Below are 25,563 nucleotides of genomic sequence, written 5' to 3'. Positions count from 1 at the left end.
GTAGAGAGACATGAATGTCAGATCCTCCCAGCATCACTTAGCTGCCCCACTACTAAAAGACAAATAGCTTTCTGCTGAATTGCATAGTTGTGTCGTAAGCCACCTTGAGAATTATTTAGATTTTTAAAAATAGAGTAGAAGCCTTTAAAATACAATAAAATAAAAGTGTAGCCTGATTAGGAGAGTTCATACCAAAACAAACCAGTTAATTTCTGGGTCAAAATAATGTTTTTTTTTTGCTTAGAATAGCTATTCTTCAAACATTGTGTAGGTTTTTAAGTAAAGGCCAGGAAAAAAAGGTAAAACAGCATTTCCATAAACATATTACACAATTACAAGCACAATTTTTGTCAGTTTTTAAACATTTTAAGGCTTTGTTTCTTTAAAAATAAGCAAGTAAACATACCTGTTTTTGAAAGAGGGTAGCTAACGTTAAGTAAATCTTCCATAAATGAAAAGATTGGTCCAGTGATATTTAAAGCATACTCAGTAAATCCATTTCTAATTGCATCCTTCCGAGCCCAAATGCGTATCTATGAAAATGCGCAGAAATTGTTATTTTGGACAACAGTTGAGAATCTATTTCATATAACTACTTCTTCTTCAGTGACCATGAAATTTTACAATAACTTTCTGCTTTGAAAATACTTCTCATGGAAAATGCACAGGCCTTAAGCAGAATTCCTTAAAACTTTATTGTATTTTAGACCTCTGTTTGGATTGCCTTATTCTCTGAAGACTACCTAACATTTCAGAATGAATATGCAGGAAGGGGAAAGGGAAGTGCTGCTAGATGGGAATGGCACTACTAGGTTTGTGCATGCTCTGAGTCTGTTAAACATTTGACAATCAACACAGGAAGGATAATTCCTGCATTACGAGCACTACATAGGCAGTCACTTGAAAGGTTTCTGTATGGAGCCTGCTCCGCATAATTGTTTATTGTGGCTGCAATTCACAAGAACCATTTAACACCTGGATTGCATGCAGTCAGCCACCAGTCAATTTAAGAATTAGCTCTAATGACTAGTTAAAATAAATGAAGTATAGTTGAATATCTAGACAGAGAAATATCTCAGAGACAGAAAGTGCGCACAAGCTTAGCAGGGCCTACCTGTTCCCATGCAGTGCTTCCCTCCTAAACTCACACCATGCATTCAGGACAGCAGCATTAGAGTACAGAACGAGTGGAGTTTAATAGGATGCTTGTATTGCTGAACAGACACCGTGCTCAACATTTAAATGTTCCTCATTTTTTCCTTTGTGCTCTCACAAGTCATCCAAAAAATATGCTGTGAACACAGATTAAAGGTGGAATTACATGTAATGAGGCAAACATGGGATTTAAAAAACTGTTTTTGCCTCACAGCACCAGTGTAGGGATTGGAGAGTGTTAGTATGGCAGAACTGTTGGGCAGGAGACATAAACCCTTTTACTGCCCAGTGACTGTCCCCTGCAGGCCCTTCCCCAAGCTGTTTTTCATGCATTCTCACCACCACCACCTCACATTATCCTAGCGGGGAAGTGTTACTGGGAGATACAGCAGGCAGGGAAAGTGCTTAGCATCCATTTTGCCTGCAACTGCCTCCTACCCTGTCATGACCAAGCAGTCACAAGGGCATGGATTCAGAAGAGAAGGTTCTCAACAGTCCTGTGACACTAATGCAGGAACAAGTCACAAAGAGCCCCGTGAGATGCATTCCCTGGAATTACACCTCCCCAAAAGCCACAACACTCTCTGCCAAGGACCTCCTAAAGACACCAACACAGTTGGGTGGAAATTGCCAGACGGTGATGGAGTGCAAGGCACAAGAACTGCACTTTTAAATGTCTGCATCCATTTCAAAGGGGTCAGAGCATAGGACAGGGAGAATAAGAGCTCGTTTGGATTCCAGGCATTGTAGAAGCAAGTCATCCTGCTGCTCCAGACCAACCATACCTGCTATACCTGCTACCATGGCTGATTACTTACAGCTAGGTCTGCCTTCCTAGCAGTGCACCTACTCTTGTTTTGTAGACCGCAGCTAGTGGCCATGGCAGGATACAACCCCACATTACAATGAGCTCAGGGGTATGGGATTGGCAATCCATGTCACTCCCCACTCCCACCAAAAAAAGTGAAGACAGGCTTTTCTAGGCCTAGATACTGCAGCAGCTTAGTGCAAAAATAGTTATCTTCTGGCTGCTAGCAGAATATTGGATGCTGTATGCTTATGGGAGTTTGCAAATCACCTGAGACATATGCCTTCTGAGACAGAATGAGATCAACAGTCCACAGACTGACAACTGAGGTCACTGGGACAGCTTATGAGTAAATTAGCTTTATAATATTTGGAATATTGGATCATATCTTCCCAAAGAATTGTTACTGCATGAGTTCAGCAGTTCCTGTGACTGATTATTTTCAGAGGTATTGCTTACAGCATTGTGAACATCTCCACCAAATGTACATACAACATCTTTGCCAAGTTTATCCTCACAAAGACCTTGGATGAATGCAAGAAGTTGTTATTTTGGGGAGGAGTGTTGATGTCTCCATATCCATCTTCTGTGGGGAGGCAACACCAACGAAAAATAAGTGTGCACTTACAACTTGGTATTGGTCCAAGTAAATATGCATATACAATGGCACTTGGAGATGAGAAACATCATACTAGGCTGTACTCTACAGAGGTTGGATTTAGAGACATCTGCAAAATAATCTGAAATGACAATTTATTACATTCATCCATACTCTTAAAAGGAATATTGGCAATTATTTCTTGCCCTGCTGGAATAAGAATGAAAAAGCATTTTCAGAATATAATTTATTATTCTACTTAATTTTATATCATAATTTAAACGTAAGTACATATTGTGTAACATAAAACACATTCATAAATGCAAGTATTTAATAAATATTATCATCTATAATAAAATCAACAGACTTATTCACCTCATTGCCTCTCTCTGTTGTGGTGACATAATCAAAGTTACAGACCACAAAAGTAGTGATATATGTGGACATTTTTGGTGTTCTTTCAAATGTTGTGACGGTCCAATTAATCGTGGTGGTCCCATTACTCAAAGTACTCAGTATGCTCTCATTCACACCTTTGTACTCATATACGTCTGTAAAAGAACAATAGACATGAATACTGAATATCACAGTTATTTTATTCTGTACAGATTGTAGATTTAGCTAATGCATTTAAAGCATATTTACCAATTTAAACTCTGGAAGTACATCTGAATACATGGTTGTTAAGAGGGTCTAAGCCTTCAATCTCATAAACACAAAATCCATACTATATGGAATGTCAAAAAGTGGTATTTTGCATCTGCCATAATTAATTCCTTGGCCAAATAGCAGGGCCCATTTTATTCATCAGACTGATACTCAAACCCTGCATCTCCTCCCCTTCTTCACACACATATCTTACGATGACAGAAGTATTTATTCACAAAAAAACCCTGCTAAATCCCTTGTAGTTTCAGCAACTCCTGCTCTCCAGAACAGAGTGACAAGCTGTTCTTTAGTATCTGGATTCTAAAAGGAGCCACAGAAGTCCAAAGTGATACTCAGGATCCTGTTCGGAAATGGGATTGGAAGGCACACCGCTTTGGAAGGAAGAAGGGTGTTGGTGCCCAATTTATAGAACACATTTCTATTGCTTCCATGCCCTGCTCACATGTATTGTAAGATCAAGGAAAGACCTGGATAATTCCCATTCTGTGGTACTGGGGAAAGCAGTCATTATGGCTGGGAAAGCACTTCCTTTTGATTACAGACACGATTAAGTTGAAAGGATGGGGGGAGGCAACCCAACTACCAAGGCTGGTCCTGCCTAGCTAGCAGGCAACAGGGTTTTGCTGGTGCTTGAGCCCCTAAAAAAATTATATCCCGGATATGATGACTGCCTCTCCCTGATCACTCAGAACGAAAGGAAAGGACAACACTTTGCAAGTCAAACTGATGAAGATAATGACAACAAGAGCAAAAATGTATCAGGACTGAACACATCTTTCAGATTCCTAGGTGCTAGCATCCACTTTTTAGGCACCTGGAAGATCAGGGGTGCCTGGCATTTTTTAATTCTGGCTACAGCAACCAGGGCCAGCGCCAGTGCCAGAGATGATTGGGCCCTTGGGCACCAGTCTGCCCTGGGCCCACAGTGCCTGCCCACACCCACCGCTCTTGCTGCAGTAAATGCTGGCCACGCTGTGTGCACATGCCTACCATCAACCAAGATGGCAGCAGGGGCATTAACCCCTTAGGGAAGCCTTGGCTGCCATCTTGGTTGATGGCAGGCATGCGTGCAATGTGGCCAATATTCACCTCAATGGGAGAAGTAGATGGGGCATGCAGGTGGGGGTCGCGGGTCTGCACGGTTGTAGGGGGGTGGCTGAGAGCTCCCTCTCTGAGATCCACAGCAGGGTCGGGAGCTGACACTGTCGCAGATTGCAGAATGGGAGCGCTACCCACCCACCCTAAGGAGGGGCCCTTCAGGGGCCCTTGGCCACGGCCTGACCTGGTCGCCCTCTAGCACTAGCCCTGACAGCAACTACAACAGCAACATAATTAAGCATAAGACTAGTACTGTTGTTGTTACTAGTAGATCCCATCATACTAAAACCTAGTTTTCCATTCATTTACTTACCGATTGCTGGCATGTTGGAAAGTGCAACATAGCTTGGATGGTGAACAATGCTGATGTTAAAGGTAGATTTCATAGCAGGCTCATCAAAGCATGGATAAACTCTCCTGGCATCTGTAGGTTCTAGGTGTGATGCAACCAACCACCTAAATTGATAAATAGTGTAAAATTTAATAGTTTGTAGTCTGGGGGTGCTTTTAGATCCATCTCTGTCACTAGAAGTCCAAGTGATCTTGGTGGCTAGTTGTGCCTTTTACCAGCTTCTGTTTGTAAGAGAGCTACAACAGTTTCTGGACCAGGATAGCCTGACTATTGTTGTCCATGTGTTGGTAAACTCGAGGCTGGATTACTACAATGTGCTTCATGTGGTGCTGCCCTTGAGGTTGGCACAAAAGCTACAGCGAGTGCAAACTGCAATAGCTTGACTGCTTGCTGGGGCAAGAATATCACCATCTTGTTAAGCTCCTGCTGAAAGGATTATACTGGCTACCAGTTAGCTACCAGGGTTAAGTTCAAGGTGCTGGTTCTGGTGTACTAAAACCCATTGCAGCTTGGGATAAGGATACCTAAAAGATTATTTCATCCCTTATATATCTACTGAATCACTATGCTTTGCAGGAGAGGGCTTTCTGCAGATAACATCAGTAGGTCTCTTCCATACAATATAAGTATTAGGCCTTTAGTGTGGTGGCACCTCTCCTTTGGAATTTCCTCATGTTAAGTATTAGGCAGGCATTGTCTCTAATGTCTTTCTGGTACCTACTGAAAACCTTCCTCTTTCAATAGATAGCCTTTTAAGTAGATATCTTTATTCCAGTCTACATCTGCATTGGTATTGTTTTCAGATGCTTTAATTGTTATTGCTTATGTGTTTGTCACCCTGGACTCCTGCTGGGAGGAAGGGCGGGATATAAATAAATAAATCGATTCTGACTTATGGTGACCCTATGAATAGGGTTTTCATGGTAAGCGGTGTTCAGAGGTGGTTTACCGTTGCCTTCCTCTGAGGCTGACAGGCAGTGATTGGCCCAAGGTCACCCAGTGAGCTTCATGGCTGTGTGGGGATTTGAACCTTGGTCTCCCAGGTCATAGTCCAACACTCTAACCACTACACCACACTAGCTCTGTAATAAATAAATAAATAAATAAATAAATAAAATTAGCCTGATCCAAGCACATGCGTGGAAACAAGCTTCCACATGCATTCCCCTAAGGCACACGTAATTTCACTACGCTATCCAGTAGGTATGCACATCTAGCCCTGCAAAATAAACTACAAGCACACCAAACAGCTTTTTGAATGAAGGAGTGAAGGATATTAGATCAGTCATTGTCAGGGAAAGAGTATACAGGGTTTTACTGGAAGGAATATACCTTGGGACAGACTTAGAAGTTATTTTGTCTCTCTTATTTTAGGGCGCCTATATCAGGGATGGCCAGCTCCTGCATTCTCTGGAACCACTCTGTTCTCCAGGTATTCTCCTTCTGCAACAGCTGCAGGTGTATTTTGCCACATAAACAAGTAGCTATAATGGAAGCTGATGCCAACTAGCTGTAAAGGTTTTAAAATTACGGAACACATGCACTCAGGTATGTGCAAATTGGGGAGGTGCATGGGGTTACCAGGGGGTCACCATCCAGACACTGCTGAATCACTGAAGAAGTCAGCATTTTATTTGCAGCAACAACAGGCCATGTACTAGTGTCTGACTTGAGGCACGCTGCTTTTCAAACTAAATGGCCCTTCCTGGCTTGGGGAAATAGCTTCAATGAACAGTTCATTCCTGGCTTGTGGCATAGTACTCCTGTTTATGTGGTTGACACAATGGCTTTGCAGGTGTCACTGATCAACTGATTATCAGTGTTTACTAACCTGTGCCTTTGCAGGTGTCACTATGCTTGTAGGCACTTGCAAGGTACAGGGCTTTGCAGATGCTGCTGATCACCTAGTTGGTGTGCCTCCAAACTCCACTTTCAGCAGGGAGTACATTTTTACCTGCCCCACACCTGACATTTTACAAGACATCATGAGCTGTATAGGTGGGCAAGGCTCTGCCAAAATAGCCTTGTGGGCCAAATAGGGAGGCCAGCCTTATCTATTAGGACCACAGACTTGAGGTTTCCCACCATTGAATTAGATCATCATAGATTATCCCACCAGTTAAAACAGCTAGACTGGTGAGGACTAGGAAGAGGGCTTTTTCAACTGTGGCCCCCACTTTGTGGAATTCCCTCCCAAATGATCTCCACCATGCCCCCTCTATGATGAGCTTCCGCCGGGCCTTGAAAACCTGGCTCTTCAGGCAGGCTTTTGGGGTGGGCTAGGTTTTATTATTGTTGTTGAGATTTTTAATGTTTTAATGTATTTGTATGTTTTTATTTTGTACGTCGCCCAGAGTGGCTGGACAACCAGCCAGATGGGCGACTAATAAATTTAATTAATAAATAAATAAATCACCAGTAACCACCTGCTTAATTTTTAAAAAAGAAATGGTACATCTATAACAAATGTAGCAGGGGGGCAGGTTAATAAGGTCCAAGGATGATAGGGACTCTAGTGTTGTTATTGTGTGGAGTTCTTCAGCAGCTCTGGAGTGGCTAAGGAACACTTTGGAAGATAAATACTGCTTTTGGGATGTGCTGGTCTGAAGTGCCCCCTGCTAGAAAGAAGGAGAGTTTGCATTTCTCCTCCCAACAGGGCACTTGTCCTGAAGATGCTGAAGCAACAGCAGTAGCTCTAAAAGTGTCCTCCCCATCAGACTGTCTCTCTCCGTATCATGTGTAGCGTTGGCCTTTAAGAATAAGTGTGTCGGCCCTTTTGTCTTGAACTGATCTCCTGATGTAAATTAAGCACACACTGAGAGAGGCTGCTGAATGCCACAGAGGAGAAATCATGCAAGCAAGTAATGTGCTTGTGTGTTTTGGCTTCCACAGTTTAGCAGCTTTGGAGGGGGAGGGGGATGTGCATCAGGGCCAAATTAGGGAATAGGCACAAAGCCCCAATCCAAGGGTGGGGGGAGATGCAGCTGCTTTTAGGAGAAGAAAAAATACATCAAAAGATTTGGTCACTGATCTCCCTCCTGAAGATATATCTGACAGTGATACTGTTTTGACTAGTGAGAACCAGTATGGTGGGATAGTTACAGTGTCCAGATAGAGCTGGAGAAACTCAGGTTCAAATCCACAGTCAGCCATGAAGTTCACTGGTGATCTTGGGCCAATAGTTGTGATGATCAAAATGAGTGGGGACACATACGCCACTTTCTTATAAGGAATAATAATAATAATACCTGTCAAGACTAGTGACTTGGTAGATACACTACCCAGCCTTCAATGAGCTTCTGGTGATGGCTCCACCTACAGCATACTGCACCATTCCCAAGTCACGGACCTGAGAGGACCATGACAATAACTTACAATAAAAGTCCATTAACATCACGATCCTAAGCACCCTTACACAGAAAGACATCCTGCTTACCTCAGTGATACTTATTTCCACATAAGGGTGCTTAGGATTGCAGCATCAGTCTCTACAAGATTCACACCTGTGAGAATCGGCAAAACAGAGGCAAAGGCTTCACTAAGAATGAAAGAATAATAGCAGACTCCCCCAGATATCAACTGAACTCACTTCGACTGGTGTCTGTATAGGACTGAGCCATCTGAATCACCTAGGACCATCTGCAGGAATTTGTGGGTCCTTGGGTTCCGTAAGCCTCCCACAGTAGCTCATTTCCTCTGCACCACCCCACCCATCTTTGCAGCTTCCCCAAAAGGAGAAAAGTGGAAATCTCTCAAACTCCTTTTAGCCAGATCAGCACAGATTAAAAGGAGTACAAAACTGGGTAGTTGGAGATTGCCATGGTGATTGGGTAAGTGTGCCTACAGGAAGTAGTACAGCATGACTCTCTTACATGCACTTTGTTTTTTGGAGGGGATGCTTATCCTAAGCCTTGCACATGGAAAGGGCCACATCAGCATTGATAATAAACACTGATAGTTAGGGACTACAAAAGTTGCCAACTTTCCCCCACAAAATCCCACTATTTTGAGCTCCATAAACCTAATGGGGAAAATCACACAACACACTTCACTATGAGATGGTAGGAAAGAAGAGAAAGTGAAGGAATGATTGACAATAGGGATGTGGAATGGAATGTTGGGTGGAGTTAGAGTGAGTGACTGGTACGGAATGATGTTGAGGAATGGCAGTTAGATGGGGAAGAGAGTGGTTGTGAGGGACAGAAAGACAGAGGGGGAAATGAGGTGAGGAAGATATTAAAGTATACATGGTTGTGAAATGAAACAGATCAGGAAACAAGAACTAGAAAAACTCAGTATATAAAGATTAAAGAGTTCTGAATTAAATATATGTTATGTTTAACTGTCTGTGTTCTTGGGTAGATTCTCAAATAAAGATAGCTTACCCAACACATCAGCTGTAGATGTATTTGAGTAATAATATAAAGGGAGAGTTCATAGATTGTCGTAACAGGTATTTGAAGGGAAGCCTGGAGTCTGCAGAGTAGCTGAGGGACTGACTTTACTGACCACCATGGGTCAGGCCCTTGTGAGAGACTCTGTGAACATCACAGGTAGCAATATCCTTTTACAATGAATTAAATAAATTAAACACATCTTAGCAACACAAATTGAAGCTGGTGGCTAGTACATCACCAATTAGAACAGGCCAAATTTGGCCTGGCATGGGTTCCAATTTTGGCCTATGAGGCCATTTCCCCCAAACCACACCCACCTGACATCATATGTGACATCATATCTGGGGCAAGTAAAGTTGTGGCTGGATTAGCTGTCGATTCCACAGCAGATCCCTATGGAAAACAGGGTTGAAGTCATCCATCAGCTGATAGCAGGTGTATGGCAGATAAAGATGTGGCTGGACAAGGTGCACAACTGAATTCCGCATAGGGAATTCAATTGCACTGTTCTCTGCAGAAAGCAGGGTTGAAGTGAGTTCAAGCCCGCTGGATTGACTGCATTCCGCCACAGGGAACTTGATTGCAGAGCCAATTCCTGCAGAAAGCTGCATTGCCAGCCTTGTGCTTGGCACTTGGGAATACTGAGCACAGGGCTTGCAAAGGCCCTTGCACTGCAGTTCCCAAGTGCCCAACAACCAGCTGGCTGTCGGGCACTTGGAAAGCACTGTGCAAGGGACTTTGATAGATGGGTGGAATAACCCATTGTCAATCATCTGACATTGTGTCCTGCACACTTGTCCAAATTGGCCCATGAGGTGGATACAGATAAGGATTTGGCCCACTTGGCCAAAAAAGTGCCCCTCCCCTGAATTAGATAATATTTTAGGAATGAAATCAGCTACTCTCTCAGGAGATGAGCTCTACTGCCAACTAAAAGTTGTGAATTAATTTGGTTTCTTGGCAAAACTGGACCATTCTTCCCAAAATCATAGTACTGGAAAAGGATCATCTTAGATATTACAGAGGAATTGATGGATCTGAGACTACTGCACATACTATTTTGAAGTTAATTCACAATACAGAACTGGCTGAAGACTTCTAAATGTTACCGGAGTTTTCTTCTGTTCTCTAATTTTGCCTTTTTCAAATTGTGTATACCCCAAACTATCCTTTATTAATGGGATCTTCTGAGAGAAATTACTGATAATCTCTTGGCTCAATTTGTTGGCAAGAAAGCTAGGGAAAAGAGATATAACTTTTACAATAACCTGAATATAGTTAACTATTATGTGTAAACATCTTTAACTTTGTATCTGATGTTCATATTAGCTGATGAAACTTGAAAAAAGGATCCCATAAGCAGAAGGACTGAAGGAGTGCTACACATTGCAAGTAAATCCAAAATAATATTTTTTCCTAATTTTAAAGATTTAAAAACATATTGATTCTGATATTAAATAAAATATTTGTATACATATTTAGGGGTTTTCAGCTGTCCAAAAAATCACAATGACACACAATGAGAAGGGGGCAATTACACTACAGTGAGAAGGCAGTAGCAACATTCAGCCCCTGGGCCTCTTATAATCTTAAAGATTAGAAAGTGATGACTCCAGGGCCAGAGTCATGGGTAGATAGTGGACCATGTGCTGAGACCCATGGCCTGGTTCAAGGGCCATGGTCAGCTGAAAGCCAATCTTCCATTTCTCAATAGGAGAAGTGCAAAGGGTGAACTGAACATGAGAGCAGGCTCTTTCTAAAATACATTTTGGTGTCTTGTTCTACAGCTTTTACTGTGAAGACCACAACCTGTATTTAAATAAAAATACACAAATGCTCAATTTAAATAAAATTATCATCAATATCACCACTACCACTACCACTTCAATTTCCTGGGCCATAGCTCGGTGGTAAAGCATCTACTTTCCATGCAGCAGGTTCCAGATTCAATCTCTGTCATCTCCAGGTAGGACTGGAAGAAAACCATGTCTGGAATCCTGGAGAGCCACTGCCAGGCAATGTACATAATACTGAGCTAGGTGACCAGTGGGCTGACTTAGTATAAGGTAGATTCCTATGTTCCTATATGCCATTTTCCCACATCTTCTATCTCTGCAGATTTTGATACCATTGACCATGATATCCTCCTGGAGCAACTTTGTGAAGTAGGAGTCAAGAGCGCCATTTTGCAATGGATTTGGCTCCTATCTCTAGGGTCACTTCCAATAATAACAATAGGGGGCTATGACTTGGAGCCATGAGAATTATCCTGTGGTTTCCACAGGGATCTATCTTGCCCTTCCATACTACTTAACATCTATATGAAGCCGACAGATGCCATCAGGAGATTTGGAGCGAGGTGTCACTCTGTCATCTGAATGAGGAAAGCAGAGATCTAGGTGCTAGATCAGTGCCTGGAGGCAGTGATGCATGTGAGCCAAGAAACTGAAACTAAACCCAGATAAGATGGCTATGTGTTCTGAGTACTTAGGTCTAAGGGGTGGGGAGATGGCATGCTCTGGATAGGGTTACACACCCTTGGAAGGAGCAGATACAGAGCTTGGGGTATTCTCCAATCCAACATTGCCACTGGATCTGTGGCTACAGATGCCTATTTCAGGCTCTGGCTGGTTCACCAACTTTGGGCCTTTTTAGAGAGAAGTAGCTTGGCCACTGTACTCTATGCTCTGGTAACCACCACATTAGACCATTGCAACGCACCCTTTGTGATTCTAATTTCGAAAACAGTTTGAGAGCAACTGGCGCAGAAGTTAGTTGCCAGGTTGTTGGTGAGAACTGCTGTACTAAAGCACCTATACAAGTTTAGCTTCTGAGCCCAAATAAAGGTGCTCATGTTAGGGTTTAAAGCCATAAATGGCTTGTGCGCCAGATATCAGAAAAAGTGCCTCCTTCCCTTTAGATCAGTCCAGGAATAAAGAAAGTCCCCTTGATGGTTCCACCACTCTCAGATGTTTCAGGATCATGGATGTGAGAGAGCCTTCTTTGTGATGGCCCCAAGAATATAGAACTCCATCTCTATAGGTGTATCTGGCACCATCTCTTTACCGCTTCCACCAGTTGCTGAAGACGCACCTCTTTATCTGGGCCTCTGAAAATTGAAGAATTGATTTTGGTTTCCTATCTGTAATTTATGTAATCATTGTTTTGGGGGTGTTAGGGGTTGTGGTTATTGTTTTAATTGCATTTGCTTTTATATGATGTAACCAGCTGTGGGACCTTCTGGTGAAGGGCATGTATGAAATATAAAAAATAATCCTAATCCTCATCAATGTGCCCAAAGCATCTCACAGCACAAGAACGGCAATTACACCCCTGCACTGGCCCACTGACACAGGTCCCATTAAATAAACAAATCTGCCAGATGCACTGGAAGGGGTAAAGGAAATGAGGGGTCAGGAAAGAGTGCAGAGCTCTCGGCAACTGTTACCAAGGAGACAGGAATGTTGGGAGAAAAGAATGTGACAGTTAACCTGTGGAAAAATAAGGGGGGGTGGAGTGGAATGAGTGGTGGGGAACCTTCAAGAATGTATTTATTGAGTCAGGAGCTGTGATCTGACATTGGAAGTTTGCAGCAACGTTTCATCTAAAAAGTCTTGAATAGTACAGCCTGAGCTATGCAGAACAGGCAGCCTGTCATCACATCCTACAGGCAACACCACAACACTGAAAAGGCTAAAATGCCAGAATATTGTATAGGAAGCAATTCAGGATTCTGAAAATAGAACATGGGAAGTGTTGTTTTTGTAAAAAGTTTTGAAGATTGTTTCAGTTACAAACGGTTGTGCCAGTTATAGACATGTGCATTGATTTAAATCTCTCCCCTCCCTTTAAAACTGCAGGAGTGAGCATATTGTGCACACTGGATCAAGAATCACCACTGTCTGGATAGAAAATCCTTACAGATTCCACCTACGCTGAGCTCTTTGGAAGAAAGAAGGAATACACACAGCCAAATAAAAATAGGCATCCCATTGCTCCATATTGACCCTGAAGACCCGGGGTGAGGTTCTGCTAAGCGCTCAGCGAGAATGTTAACCCCCCCTCCGTAAATCTCCCGCCTTAGTTCCGCGGAGGGCAGCCAGGCACAGCACACTACCTGCTCTCTCCTTCGTCCTTATAGGTGTTGAGGAAGAGCCCCTGGAAATCCGGCTCCGGGTAGATCCTTCCCTGGAAAGAGAACTGCAGTTCATAGAGGGCGCCCGCGCTCAGGTTTTCGCGCAGCTCCAGGACCACGTACTCGTTCTGCGGGACTTGCCACAGCTCGGCCACGGGGATGCTGCGGCTGCCGTTGGTGCTTCGCGGCTCCTCGACGGCTCCCCAGACGGCGGCGCTCTGATATGCCAAGCCGACGCCGTGGAGAAGCACCGTGGCCGTCTCCTGGCGGCAGCGTACCGTGATATTCACCTGCCCCGAGTACGTGCGGGGCTCGGGCAGGCCGGGCGCCAGGTGGGGCCACAGCAGCAGCGAGTAGTGCAAAGGCAGCAAGTTCGCCGGAAGGCGCCAGTCGTCCCACGGTCCGGGGGGCAGCGCTGACGGCCCGGCGCTGGTGTTGGCAGAGGGCGTCGGGGGGCTTGCTTCGGCGCCCTTCCGCAGCCGCTCGTCCTTCAGTTTCTGCGCGCAGCTCCCGTAGAGAATCCCCAGCACCAGCAACGCCAAGAGCAGGGCGGCCGCCAGCAGCGCCAGCAGCACGACGGACTTTTTGCCCAAGTAAAAGCCTGAGCGCAACTTGGCGCGCATTATGGCGCCCGTCTCTTTCCCGTGCGCAAAACCAAAGACAAAACAAACAGCCGGGCGGAGAAGACTGAGCGACCGAGAAAGAAATAAGCACAGGGGCCCGAGGTCGGGCGTGTGAGGCCTGGGGGTGAGGTGCACCCCAGAGGAGCGAGGGTCAATGCCTCTTCGTTGCCTCACGGTGGGTGGAAATGGGAGCGGCCGGACTAGAAGAGACCCACAAGCCAAACAAATGGTTGGCTGAGGTGGTCTGAATGGACCCCGCCTGGCCGCGCCTTCGGCATCCAAGATCCCATCCTTCCACCCCGCCCCTTTCCCCCTCCTTCTTGGGATCATCATCTCCACGCTTCAGCGCTGTGCGACAGCCGCCCCGGCCGCTGACAGGACTAAATCTGCTCCTATTTCCCTGGAAGGCTGAGGAGTACCTGGGGTTGCTTTGCATCCTCCAAAGGTCCCTGTTGTAGCTCAGTAGCCGGAGGGGGGAAGGTGGCGTTTTACACGAGCCACCGGTAGCTGCCTTGTGAAAAGGTTCCCCTTTGCTCCTTTTTGGAAAGGAGGCGAGTCACTTCAGAAGGCACTCGCTAGTAGCTGAGAAACGGGACAGGGAAGGAAGGAAAGGAAACTCCCTTAACATTTAATTTAGATGCTCCAGTCCTGTCAAGGTAGGAATATAATTCTCTTCTCTTTCTCTTTAATTGCATTCCTAAACAACACGTGTTGGGGGGCTCCTACCTTGGATTGTGTGATCAAGTGGATTCGATGCATTTCATGTGCACATTTCCTTTTTTAAAAATCCACATGATATTTCCTATTGGGAGGAAGGATATAAATCAAATAAATAAATAAATAAAATATCAAAATGGCAACCTGCACTCCCCCCCCCAGTTCCGATTTTCCTGATCTGCAGGTAAAGGAAAAGACAACATAAAATCACATGTTACCCAAAAGCAGACATACTGACATACTGTGGGTGGGTTTTTTAATGTGTGGTGATATTTTGCTGGGTTCTGTCTATCACCACATCCCCTACTGGGAATGGAGACGCTCTTCAATGGGTTGCTGGTGCAACCGGTCACATGGTTTGGGGTTTTTTTTTACCCCGTTTTGTGCAAGTCTGGTGTATCAGAAATACTCAAAAATAAAAAATGGCCCCACACATGGGCAAGCTTTGCTGCTCCAGAAGCTAGAAGAAGTTCACAACAGATGAAGCTTTTTGGCCCCAGGTTGACAAAGCATCAAGGCAAGGTAAGCAGCAGAGTGAATTCAGCAGCAAAGTGAGGAGGCTAGCTCACCCCACTCTGCCCGTCTGTTCCTTGAGCTAAACCCTTAGCTTTCAATAACTTAACTCAATGAACTACAAAAACAATTAGGCAAGTAGAAAGCCAGAAGGAGCATGGGGGCATTCCAGTGTTCTATACTGTATGTAATGTGTATGACTATCCACCTGTTGGACAGAAGTAATGGGCATACCCTCAGTGCAATGAGCTTCTCGATCTCCAGGAACAAGTCTGTTTCCTTGAGGCTAAGGTGGCTGACCTCAAGAAGCTGAGAGAGACAGAGAGGTTTGTGGATGAAGCCTTCAGGGACATTATAGTTGTGCCCCACAATAGCTCTCCTGCTATTGTGGAGAATGAGGGCCTCAGGGAAGGAGTGTGTCACTCTGAGGAAGAGGGAAATGATCCCTTAGAAGGAAGCCATTCATTGCAGGACAAGCAGATATCCTCTCATGCCAAGGACACTTTTCCAGGGGATGAAGGGATCCTGGTAATGGGTGATTAGGATTAGGGTGCACATTAGGAACATAGCTAGTGGGGTGTGTGATGAGTGTGCAGACCATAGGATGATTTGCCTGCCTGGAGCAAAGGTTACAGATGTCACCCATCATCTAGATAGCTTGGTAAGTAGTACTGGGAAGGAGTCAGTGGTCATGGTGCACGTTGGCCCCAATAACATGGGGAAATGCACTTGTGAGATCCTAGAAGCAAAAATTTACATTTCTTGGTAGGATGCTGAAAGCCAGAACTTCCAAGGTAGCTTTTTCTGAAATGCTACTGATTCTACTCGCAGGCCCAGCTAGACAAGCACATATTTGTAGTCTCAGACAATAATGTAGGCTTAGATTTGTTAAGTACTGGGGAGCATTTTGGGACAAGCCAGGCCAATATAAAAGGAATGGGCTCCTCTTGAACTGGGATGGAACCTGGCACTTAAATAAAAAAGGTGGCAGAGCAGTTTTTAAACTGATGGCGGGGGGAAAGCCAACAGGAACTGAGGAGGGTCCAGTTCAGAATAAATCTTTCCACCCCCACTCTGGGATAAAGACAAAACAAATGATGAAGATTTAAATGGAGTAGGCCTAGAACTAGACCTTGTGAGTGCAGAGGCACAGGATAGCAATCCAGAGAAGCAAAAGTATCACAGGCCAAACCAAAAGTGCCAAAGACATTTGAAAAGAAACACTGTACAGGCATACCTCGCATTAACGTACTCAATGGGACCAGAGCGAGTATGTAAAGTGAAAATGTCCTTAAAGTGAAGCACTACCTTTTAAAACTTTTTTTTTACCTCTCCTTCATGTGGAGCCTCAAAGCCCTGCACTAAGGCCTCTGCTGCTGCGCTGCGTTTCTGGAGAAATACAGGCATATGGAGCATGTACGTTATAGCGAGGCGACGTTAAGTGAAGCGACGTTAAGTGGGGTATGCCTGTATACTAGGGATGGAATGATCTGACAATTTCGTTTCAGTTTCTCATTTTTCTCATCTTAAATTCGGTTCTCCACATTTCTGTTGCATTTCTCTTTCAGTGCACGCTTTCTCCCAATATATGCATTTTTGTAAACATTGCTTGGTTGGAGAACAACATCGCACAATTCAGGTAAATGCACATTTTGAAGGATGGCTGTGTTTCAGTTCTCATATTGTTTTGGAAAGTGTGAATTTGATAAATTTGCTTTAAATGCAAACTAAAACAAATTTCTTCCCCATCCCTACTTTTTGTGTTTATACGCTAATGCAAGAAGCCTGTGAGCCAAGATGGGAGAACTGGAATGCTTTGTGTTAGAGTATTGGTAAATTAGCAGAGTTTAGCTTAGTATAGATTGCTCAGCATTTTTGTGCAGAGGAACCCGAGAGTGTGAATCTGCCACCCATGGGTCCCATTAAACACACCACCTTGAAAGGAGGGGGATCTTTTGCCCTGCGCTTTGCCCTGAAATGTGCCTAAACAATATGTATATGACCCAAGAAATGCAGGTCCAAACCAGACTAAAGCAAAACTTTCTTTTATTGAGAGAACAGAAAAGAATAGCATTACAAAATTACTGGGTACGTGGTAGCATTAATCATTAATATACTAACCCATTCATAATTTTAAAAGAAATAAAAGATCCCTATTGCTATAAGGAATGACAGGTAGTAGAGATTACCTATCCTAGGCCCAGGAGTGAGCAGTGGAATACAGCTGAAGTGATGTGAAGGAGCTCTGACCAAAAAGCAGGAAGGAATCTCTTTGCCTCAAGGTTTGCACCAAGAAACCGACTCCCTTCCCATTCTGTAGCCTGTAGTCCTACACTGTGCTCCTTGAGAGTGTAGTTACACATGTTGGAACTCAGATCGACATGCTGGGTCTCAACCCCCCTGTTAAATACACTTTCCCTCTTACAAATCAACATGAAAGGGAGGGGCTGGGTATGAGGTGATCTCATGTTGTGTGTGTATTTCTTGGTGACACTCAGGAAAACTAAGACTACTTTCTAGTGCTTTCTTTAAACAATGGGATTGTTCTGCTGGGCATGAGGGAAATCTGCCAAAACATGAGATAACATTTAATTCAGGGTCTTCACTTTCCTCCAAAAGTGCTAAAAGATGGTCCTTGTGTCTTGTTCTCATTTCACAGTAGGAAGGCAGAACAACTCAGAAAACGGGGTATGAGGTGGAAAATGTAGTCCAGAATACTCCAGGCCTTGCCACCTCTTTGACTCCAAATGAACCAAAGTGGGGGTTAGCCCAAGCACTCGTAACAGTGGTTTACCTGAGAGAAAGCAAGCTTTTACCTTGTTTTGAATCACCGAGACTTTAGGCTTGTTTTAGAATAAGAAAATACCACTTTATTATTAGAAATCCATACTTGGAAGGAAAGGCTATGGTTCTACCTAACTAACTAAATGGGAGGCGCAATGGCCATGCTTGGTCACTGCCCCCATGCTAAAGGAGAGAGACAAAGCCAAGATGTATGCTCTCCCTTGGCTGGTCCAAGAAGAAGCAGGAAGGCGAGGCTAGAAGTGCGGTGAGCTCCTTGAGAGTATCCATTTACAATGGAAAAAAGGCAGGTAGAGGAACAGAGGTAAGGCCCGCTGTAATGAATTTGCTAGGCACTTCCCAGATAAAATCTTTAGCATCCGCCAGGACTTAGACTCCAGTGTTATAGCAGGTGAATCAAGCAAGGTATCCAGAGCACAGCCTTGTCCTGATTTCTTGGATGAGTTTCAGTTGGTACAGCTTGAGGATGTTGACAAGGTGCTTGGACAGGTTCGTGCAACCACTTCTGTGCTGGATCCTTCCCCTTCTTGGCTAATAAAAGCTAGCAGGGATGGAACAGCCGGCTGGGCCAGGGAGGTGATTAATGCCTCTCTGCAAGAGGGGGTGGTCCCTGGCTGCCTGAAAGAGGCGGTAGTGAGACCACTCCTGAAGAGACCCTCCCTGGACCCAGAAAATCTTAATAACTATGGCCGGTAGCAAATGTTCCATTCCTGGGCAAGGTCCTTGAACGAGTGGTTGCGGGCCAGCTCCAGACACTCTTGGATGAGACCGATTATCTGGATCCATTTCAGTTGGGTTTCAGGCCTAGTTTTGGCACAGAAACAGCCTTGGTTGCCCTGTATGATGGCCTTTGTCAGGAGAGAGATGGGGGAGTGTGACTCTGTTGATTCTCCTTGATCTCTCAGCGGCTTTCGATACCATTGACCATGGTATCCTTCTGGGAAAACTGGCTGAGTTGGGAATAGGAGGGACTGCATGGCGGTGGTTCCACTCCTACTTGGCAGGTCAGCTCCAGAAGGTGATGTTTGGGGAACATTGCTCGGCACCCTGGATTCTCCAGTATGGGGTTCCACAGGGGTCAGTTCTGTCCCCCATGCTGTTCAACATCTACATGAAACTGTTGGGTTCGGTCATCCGGAGCTTTGGAGTGCGTTGCCATCAGTATGCTGATGACACGCAGCTCTATTTCTCCTTTTCATCTTCTTCAGGTGAGGCTGTCAATGTGCTGAACCGGTGCCTGGCTGTGACAATGGACTGGATGAGGGCTAATAAACTGAGGCTCAGTCCAGACAAGACTGAGATGCTGCTAGCAGGTGGTTCTTCTGACCAGATGGTGGATGTCCAACCTGTCCTGGATGGGGTTGCACTCCCCCTGAAGGAGCAGGTTCGTAGCTTGGGGGTTCTCCTAGAACCATCTCTGTCACTTGAGGCTCAGGTAGTCTCGGTGGCACAGAGTGCCTTCTACCAACTTCGGTTGGTGGCCCAGCTGCGCCCCTATCTGGACAGGGATAACCTGGCTTCAGTTGTCCATGCTCTGGTAACCTCCAAGTTAGATTACTGCAATGCACTCTACATGGGGCTGCCTTTGAAGACGGTTTGGAAACTGCAGCTTGTGTAAAATGCAGCGGCCAGATTGGTAGAAGGGAGCAGACGGTCCGAACTTACAAAACCTATTCTGGCCCGCTTGCATTGGCTGCCTGTATGTTTCCGAGCTCGATTCAAGGTGCTGGTTTTAACCTATAAAGCCTTACACGGCTTGGGACCACAATACCTGATGGAAAGGCTCTCCCAATACGAACCCATCCGTACGCTATGCTCAACATCTAAGGCCCTCCTCTGGGTGCCTACTCCAAGGGAAGCTTGGAGGGTGGCAACAAGGGAGAGGGCCTTCTCAGTGGTGGCCCCCAAATTATGGAATGATGTCTTTGACGAGGTGCGTCTGGCGCCATCACTGTTATCTTTTCGGTGCCAGGTCAAGACTTTCCTCTTCTCCCAGGCATTTTCGCATGTGTTTTTAAATTGTTTTTTAAAAATTAAATTGTGTTTTAAATTGTTTTTAAAAGATTTGTTTTAAATTTGTATATTTGTTTTTAATGTTTTTAGTTACTGTAAACCTCCCAGAGAGCTTCGGCTATGGGGCGGTATACAAATACAATAAATAAATAAATAAATGGGCAGCCTAGCCATCTGGAGGACCCTCTCTCTATCTCCCTTTAGGTATGCAAAGAGAAGCAAGTAGAAGTTGCTCTTATGACACTTCTACAACTATGGGCTCATCCAAACGGAGCGGGATAATCCACATTTTCCATATCCGGTTCCTCATCTGACAGTCCTCACTTTGCCTGTTTGTTCACTCTTTCCCAATAAAAAACCCCACTTTTTTTGCGCCCCCACACGCAGCGAGAGGACCCGTACTTCTTCTTGCTTTTTCCCAGCTCCACCCATAACACTCCCCCCTATCAGCCAATTGGTCCACAAAAATATGATGTATGCTCCTCTCCCCCTTTGCAACAAAGTACAACAGGGCGCATGCGCTTGAATGTACAAGCGCAAAAGTTTGAATTTCCTGATGGTTTGGTAGTAGTGGCTGTAATGGAGTTCCTTGTCGCTCACCACTCTGGAGCGACGCCGGCCGGAGGGGTGTCTCCAGGTACCCCTGACCATCCAGGGGGATTGTGGGCAGTGCAAGGGATCAGCACTTCTAATCGCCAGGTGAATCCCCCCGTAACCCTTGGGCTCATTCACTGCAGAGTTCAGCCCTGGACCGTTATGCAGCTCAGTGGCAGGAATGCTGCCCCTGAGGGAAGCAAACAGCCCCCCCTGGGTGGCCGCTCTTGGCTCGGACAGGGAATGCGGGCAAACAGCCCCACATGCTGCTGTGTCAATCTGCGCTGAAGCGACCAGCACAGGCTTTGCGGTGTTCCCTCTGATAAAAGAAACATGCAAACCACTTATATGCAGAGCTTGGAAAAGTTACTTTTTTGAACTACAACTCCCATCAGCTCAATCCAGTGGCCATGCTGGCTGGGGCTGATGGGAGTTGTAGTTCAAAAAAGTAACTTTTCCCAGCTCTGCTATATGCCTATAATTCCTGTATTTTTGTTTGTTTGTATTTGCGATATTTAGCAAAACCGACTGTATGCTTTTCTACCTTTACGCATATTAACATTTCTGGAGATACACATGATTGCAATTCCACTTATTTCTCCAGAACAGCAAGTAACGATGTGTCATGTCTAGGAAGGTATACCACCAGTCTCTGGTTGCGGGTGGCTGAGGCGCTCTAGCAAACCACTTATATGCCAATAATTCCTGTGTGGTTTTTGCTTGTATTTGCGATATTTCACAAAAGTGACTGTATGCTTTTCAGCTCAGCTGGGCTGCAGAGAATCTGCAGGCTGTGGTTGAAATTGACAAGACTCAAAGAGAGTAGCCTTGCAGGCAGGAAAGCGAAATTGACTAAGGATGCCTGAGTGTCTGTAATCCAAGAGGAAAGCCTCTATTTCTCTTCTCCCCCCCTCTCCCTTAACTCTGGATGCCTGGAAGCAAAGACCAATACATTCAAGAAGGGCATTTGATGAGGGGGGTGAGGGGTGGGAGGTGGAGGTTAGGCAAAGATAAATATTTTCTCCCTTGAAAAAGTTTCCAAACAACCACAATTGCAGATCTCACCCTGAGTGGCTGCCCAGTTTGCAGGCTGGCTAAAAATTAACTGCTGTTGCTGCTTCTGCGCAAATGCGCTTTTTTGCATCTGCGCAGTAGAAGTTGCAGGGGGGGGGCAACACCACACCATTGCTCTGATAGGTTCCTTTTTCCCAGGCTTTCCCTGGACATTCACGCACATGCGCAACAGTGGAAATACGTGATTGGCTGAGAATGAGGGAAGGGATATGGGGAACTGCCCAAGAACCGCCCATCAAACGCCTACAGCTGTAAAGTCCATGGTATTGCATCTGAGCACCTGAAGGTACAGCAGATTATTCCCGGTTTAAAAAAGCAAATCGCATGATTTGCGGTATTGCAGGAGCGGATTTAACCACACGAAAATGTGCAAAAGCACGCAGCATCATATGGACGACCAAAAAATAATGAAAACACAAAGCAATCATGTCACACATTTTACAGTCGTCTGGATGAGCCCTATGTCTTAGAGGACAGCATTGATACAGTGAGCATAACAGAAACCTGGTGCAATGGAGAAAACAAGTGGGACACAGTTATCCCTGGATATCAACTCAACTAGGTCGGAAGGACAGGAAAGAACATATTAGAGGTGATGTCACTCTATATGTGAAAGAGGGCACTGAATCCACCAAGCTAGAAACTCCCAAAGAGGGAGACTGCTCAACAGAATTGTTGTGGGTGGTGATACCAGGCCCCAAGAGTAATTTATGTTCTATTGTCCCCTTGATCAAAATGCATGGGAAGAAGTTGAGATGAAAAATGAAACTGAGAAAGCCTCCAAACAAGGAAATGTATAGTAATAGGTGAGTTGAACTACCCTGACATAGACTGGCTACGTATGTGTTCCAGTCATGACAAAGATGTAAAATTCCAAGATACTCTACATGACTGTGCCTTAGAGCAGCTGATCATGGAACCAACTAGAGGGGTGGCGACTCTGGAGTTAATCTTAAGTGGTGCCCAGGACCTGGTGAGAGAGTTGTTGCACCAATTGGGAGAAATGACTATAGAGCTATTAAACATACATGTTTAATTAAACATGCATCCAGACTCAAAGGAAGGCAATGGTAAACCACCTCTGAATACCTCTTACCACAAAAACCCTATGAACAGAGTATCCAAAATGCAACATGAGATAGTGCTGGAAGATGAGACCCCCAGGTCAGATGGCACTCAACGAGCTTCTGGGGAAGCACAGTAGACAAGTACGAGTAGCGTTGTGACTAATGATGCCACTGGGTCAAAGCCAAATGGAAGCCCAGAGGCTGATGTGCACAGATGCAATAGGAGAGTCTGGAGTTGTACAATGTGCACAATACAAACATGGAATGTGAGAAGCATGAACCAGGGAAAGTTAGAAATTGTCAAGCAAGAAATGGAATGCATCAACATTACAATACTTGGCATGAGTGAATTAAAATGGACAGGAATGGAACACTTTCAATCAGACAACTACAAAATATTTTATGCAGGAAATGAGAACTCAAGAAGAAACAGGGTTGCTTTAATAGTGAGAAGTGATGTAGCAAAAGCAGTTAGGAGCTATAACGCAAGGTGTGAGTGAGTGATATCAATGAGATTTAACAGGAAACTTGTTAACATCACCATCATCCAAGTCTATGCTCCAACGGCAAACGCAGAAGGAAAGAAATTGGAGAGATTATACACAGAAGTCTGGGAAGAAATTTAAACCCAGAGTAAGGATGTTGAATAATCAAAAGGGGAACACGCTGACTGACCAAGATAAAATAAAAGAAAGATGAAGCAATACACTGAAGAACTCTATAAAAGAGATGCAAGGATGACAGATTCATTCACAGAGGAACTGTATGATGAAGAACCAGAAATTTTATAATGTGAGGTGAAAGCTGCTCTTAAATACTTGGAAGAAACAAATCACAAGGAACAGATGCCATACTAATAGAGTTGCTACAAGCTACTGAGACTGAATCTGTCCAAATTTTGACAAAAAATTGTCAACAAATATAGAAAATAAAACAATGGCCCACAGACTGGAAGCGTTCAATATACAACCCAATTCCAAAGAAAGGAGATTCCAGAATGCAGTAATTGTCGAACTATTGCCTTAATATCCCATGCAAGTAAAGTAATGCTCACGATTCTACAACAAAGGCTCTTAACATATATGAAGCGAGAAATGCCAGATGTCCAAGCTGGATTTAGAAGAGGAAGAGGTACCAGAGATCATATCGCAAGCATACGTTGGATAATTTAACAGACCAAGGAATTTCAGAAGAAAATCACCCTGTGTTTTATAGATTACAACAAAGCCTTTGATTGTGTAGATCATGAAAAACTATGGAATGCTTTAAAAGAAATGGGGGTGTCACAGCATCTGATTGTCCTGATGCGCAACCTATACTCTGGACAAGAGGCTACTGTAAGGGCAGAATATGGAGAAACTGATTTGTTCCCAGTCGGAAAGGGTGTGAGACAGGGTTGTATTTTATCACCCTAGTTGTTTAATCTATATGCAGAACATATCATACGGAAAGCGGGATTGGACCAAGATGAAGGAGGTGTGAAAACTGGAGGGAGAAATATCAATAATTTAAGATATACAGACGATACCATACTATTAGCAGAAACCAGTAATGATTTGAAACAAATGCTGATGAAAGTTAAAGAGGAAAGCACAAAAGCAGGACTGCAGCTGAACGTCAAGAAGACTAAAGTAATGACAACAGAAGATTTATGTAACTTTAAAGTTGACAACGAGGACATTGTACTTGTCAAAGATTATCAATACCTTGGTACAGTTGTTAACCAAAATGGAGACAATAGTCAAGAAATTAGAAGGCTAGGACTGGGAACGGCAGCTATGAGAGAACTAGAAAAGGTCCTCAAATGCAAAGATGTATCACTGAACACTAAATTCAGGATCATTCAGACCATGGCATTCCTGGTCTCTATGTATGGATGTGAAAGTCAGACAGTGAAAAAGGTGGATAAGAGAAAAATGAACTCATTTGAAATATGGTGTTGGAAGAGAACACCGTGGACTGCGAAAAAAACAAATAATTGGGTGTTAGAACAAATCAAACCAGAACTATAACTAGAAGCTAAAATGATGAAACTGAAGTTATCATACTTTGGACACATAATGAGAAGACATGATTCACTAGAAAAGACCATAATGCTGGGAAAAACAGAAGGGAGTAGAAAAAGAGGAAGACCAAACAAGAGGTTGATTGATTCCATAAAGGAAGCCACAGACCTGAATTTACAAGATCTGAACAGGGTGGTTTATAACAGATACTGTTGGAGGTCACTGATTCATAGGGTCACCATAAGTCAAAATCAACTTGACGGCACATAACAACAACAACATGTAAATGGCCAGTTGCCAGGAAAATCTCAACATGGTCACATTTCACTGCAAAAGAGGAAACTTCGCAAAAATGAGGCGATTGGTAAAAAGAAAGTTGAAAGTTGAAAGACAGAGTAAAAAGGGTCAAATCACTCCAAAATGCCTGGGAGATGTTTAAAAACACAATTTTAGAAAACTGGAGTGTATACCACAGATCCAGAGTGTCCGAGAGTGTCAGCAAGCATATAGATACAGGTGATCTGGTTGACAATGAGTACTTGGACTTTCAAAAAGCTTTTGTCACAGTGCCTCAACAAAGACTCCTGAGTAAGCTTTGCAGTCATGGAATAAGAGGAAAGGTCCTCTTGTGGATCAGGAACTGGTCAAGCAGCAAGAAATAGAGAGTAGGAATAAATGGACAGTTCTCGCATTGGAGGGCTGTAGAAAGTGGAGTCCCCCAAGGATCGGTATTGGGACCTGTGCTTTTTAACGTGTTTATAAATGATATAGAGTTAGGGGTAAGCAGTGAGGTAGTTATGTTTGCTGATGTTACTAAATTGTTCAGGATCATTAAAACAAAAAGAGATTGTGAAGAGCTCCAAAAGGACCTTCCCAACTAAGTGAACAGGCAGTAAATTGGCAAATGTAATTTAATGTGAGCAAGTATAAAGTGGTACATGT

General features: G+C 44.2%; 1 protein-coding gene and 1 long non-coding RNA gene across 3 annotated transcripts in view; one reads left to right on the top strand and one right to left on the bottom strand.

Annotated features, from left to right (window-relative positions):
* Nucleotides 1–14,119, bottom strand: part of LVRN (laeverin) — a 60,284-nt gene extending 46,165 nt beyond the window's left edge. The window contains exons 1-4 of one of the 2 annotated variants that reach the window (XR_009762339.1): nt 13,195–14,119; nt 4,642–4,784; nt 2,937–3,112; nt 407–533 (exon numbers count right to left, since the gene is read on the bottom strand). Coding sequence is in view for 1 of the 2 variants with exons in the window: in XM_061624514.1 (XP_061480498.1) it covers nt 407–533; nt 2,937–3,112; nt 4,642–4,784; nt 13,195–13,835 (1,087 nt within the window). In the remaining variant the exon portion in view is untranslated. The remainder of the gene's footprint in view (nt 1–406; nt 534–2,936; nt 3,113–4,641; nt 4,785–13,194) is intronic. The other variant, XM_061624514.1, reaches the window with a different exon arrangement.
* Nucleotides 13,415–25,563, top strand: part of LOC133383580 (uncharacterized) — a 41,863-nt gene continuing 29,714 nt past the window's right edge. The window contains exons 1-2 of the long non-coding RNA XR_009762340.1: nt 13,415–14,491; nt 16,634–16,704. This is a non-coding gene — a long non-coding RNA (uncharacterized LOC133383580). The remainder of the gene's footprint in view (nt 14,492–16,633; nt 16,705–25,563) is intronic.

Source organism: Rhineura floridana, chromosome 1, assembly GCF_030035675.1.
Source record: "Rhineura floridana isolate rRhiFlo1 chromosome 1, rRhiFlo1.hap2, whole genome shotgun sequence".
NCBI classification, from domain to species: domain Eukaryota; kingdom Metazoa; phylum Chordata; class Lepidosauria; order Squamata; family Rhineuridae; genus Rhineura; species Rhineura floridana.
The sequence above is the reverse complement of the archived record's forward strand: the minus strand, read 5'-3'. Positions and strand labels throughout refer to the sequence as shown.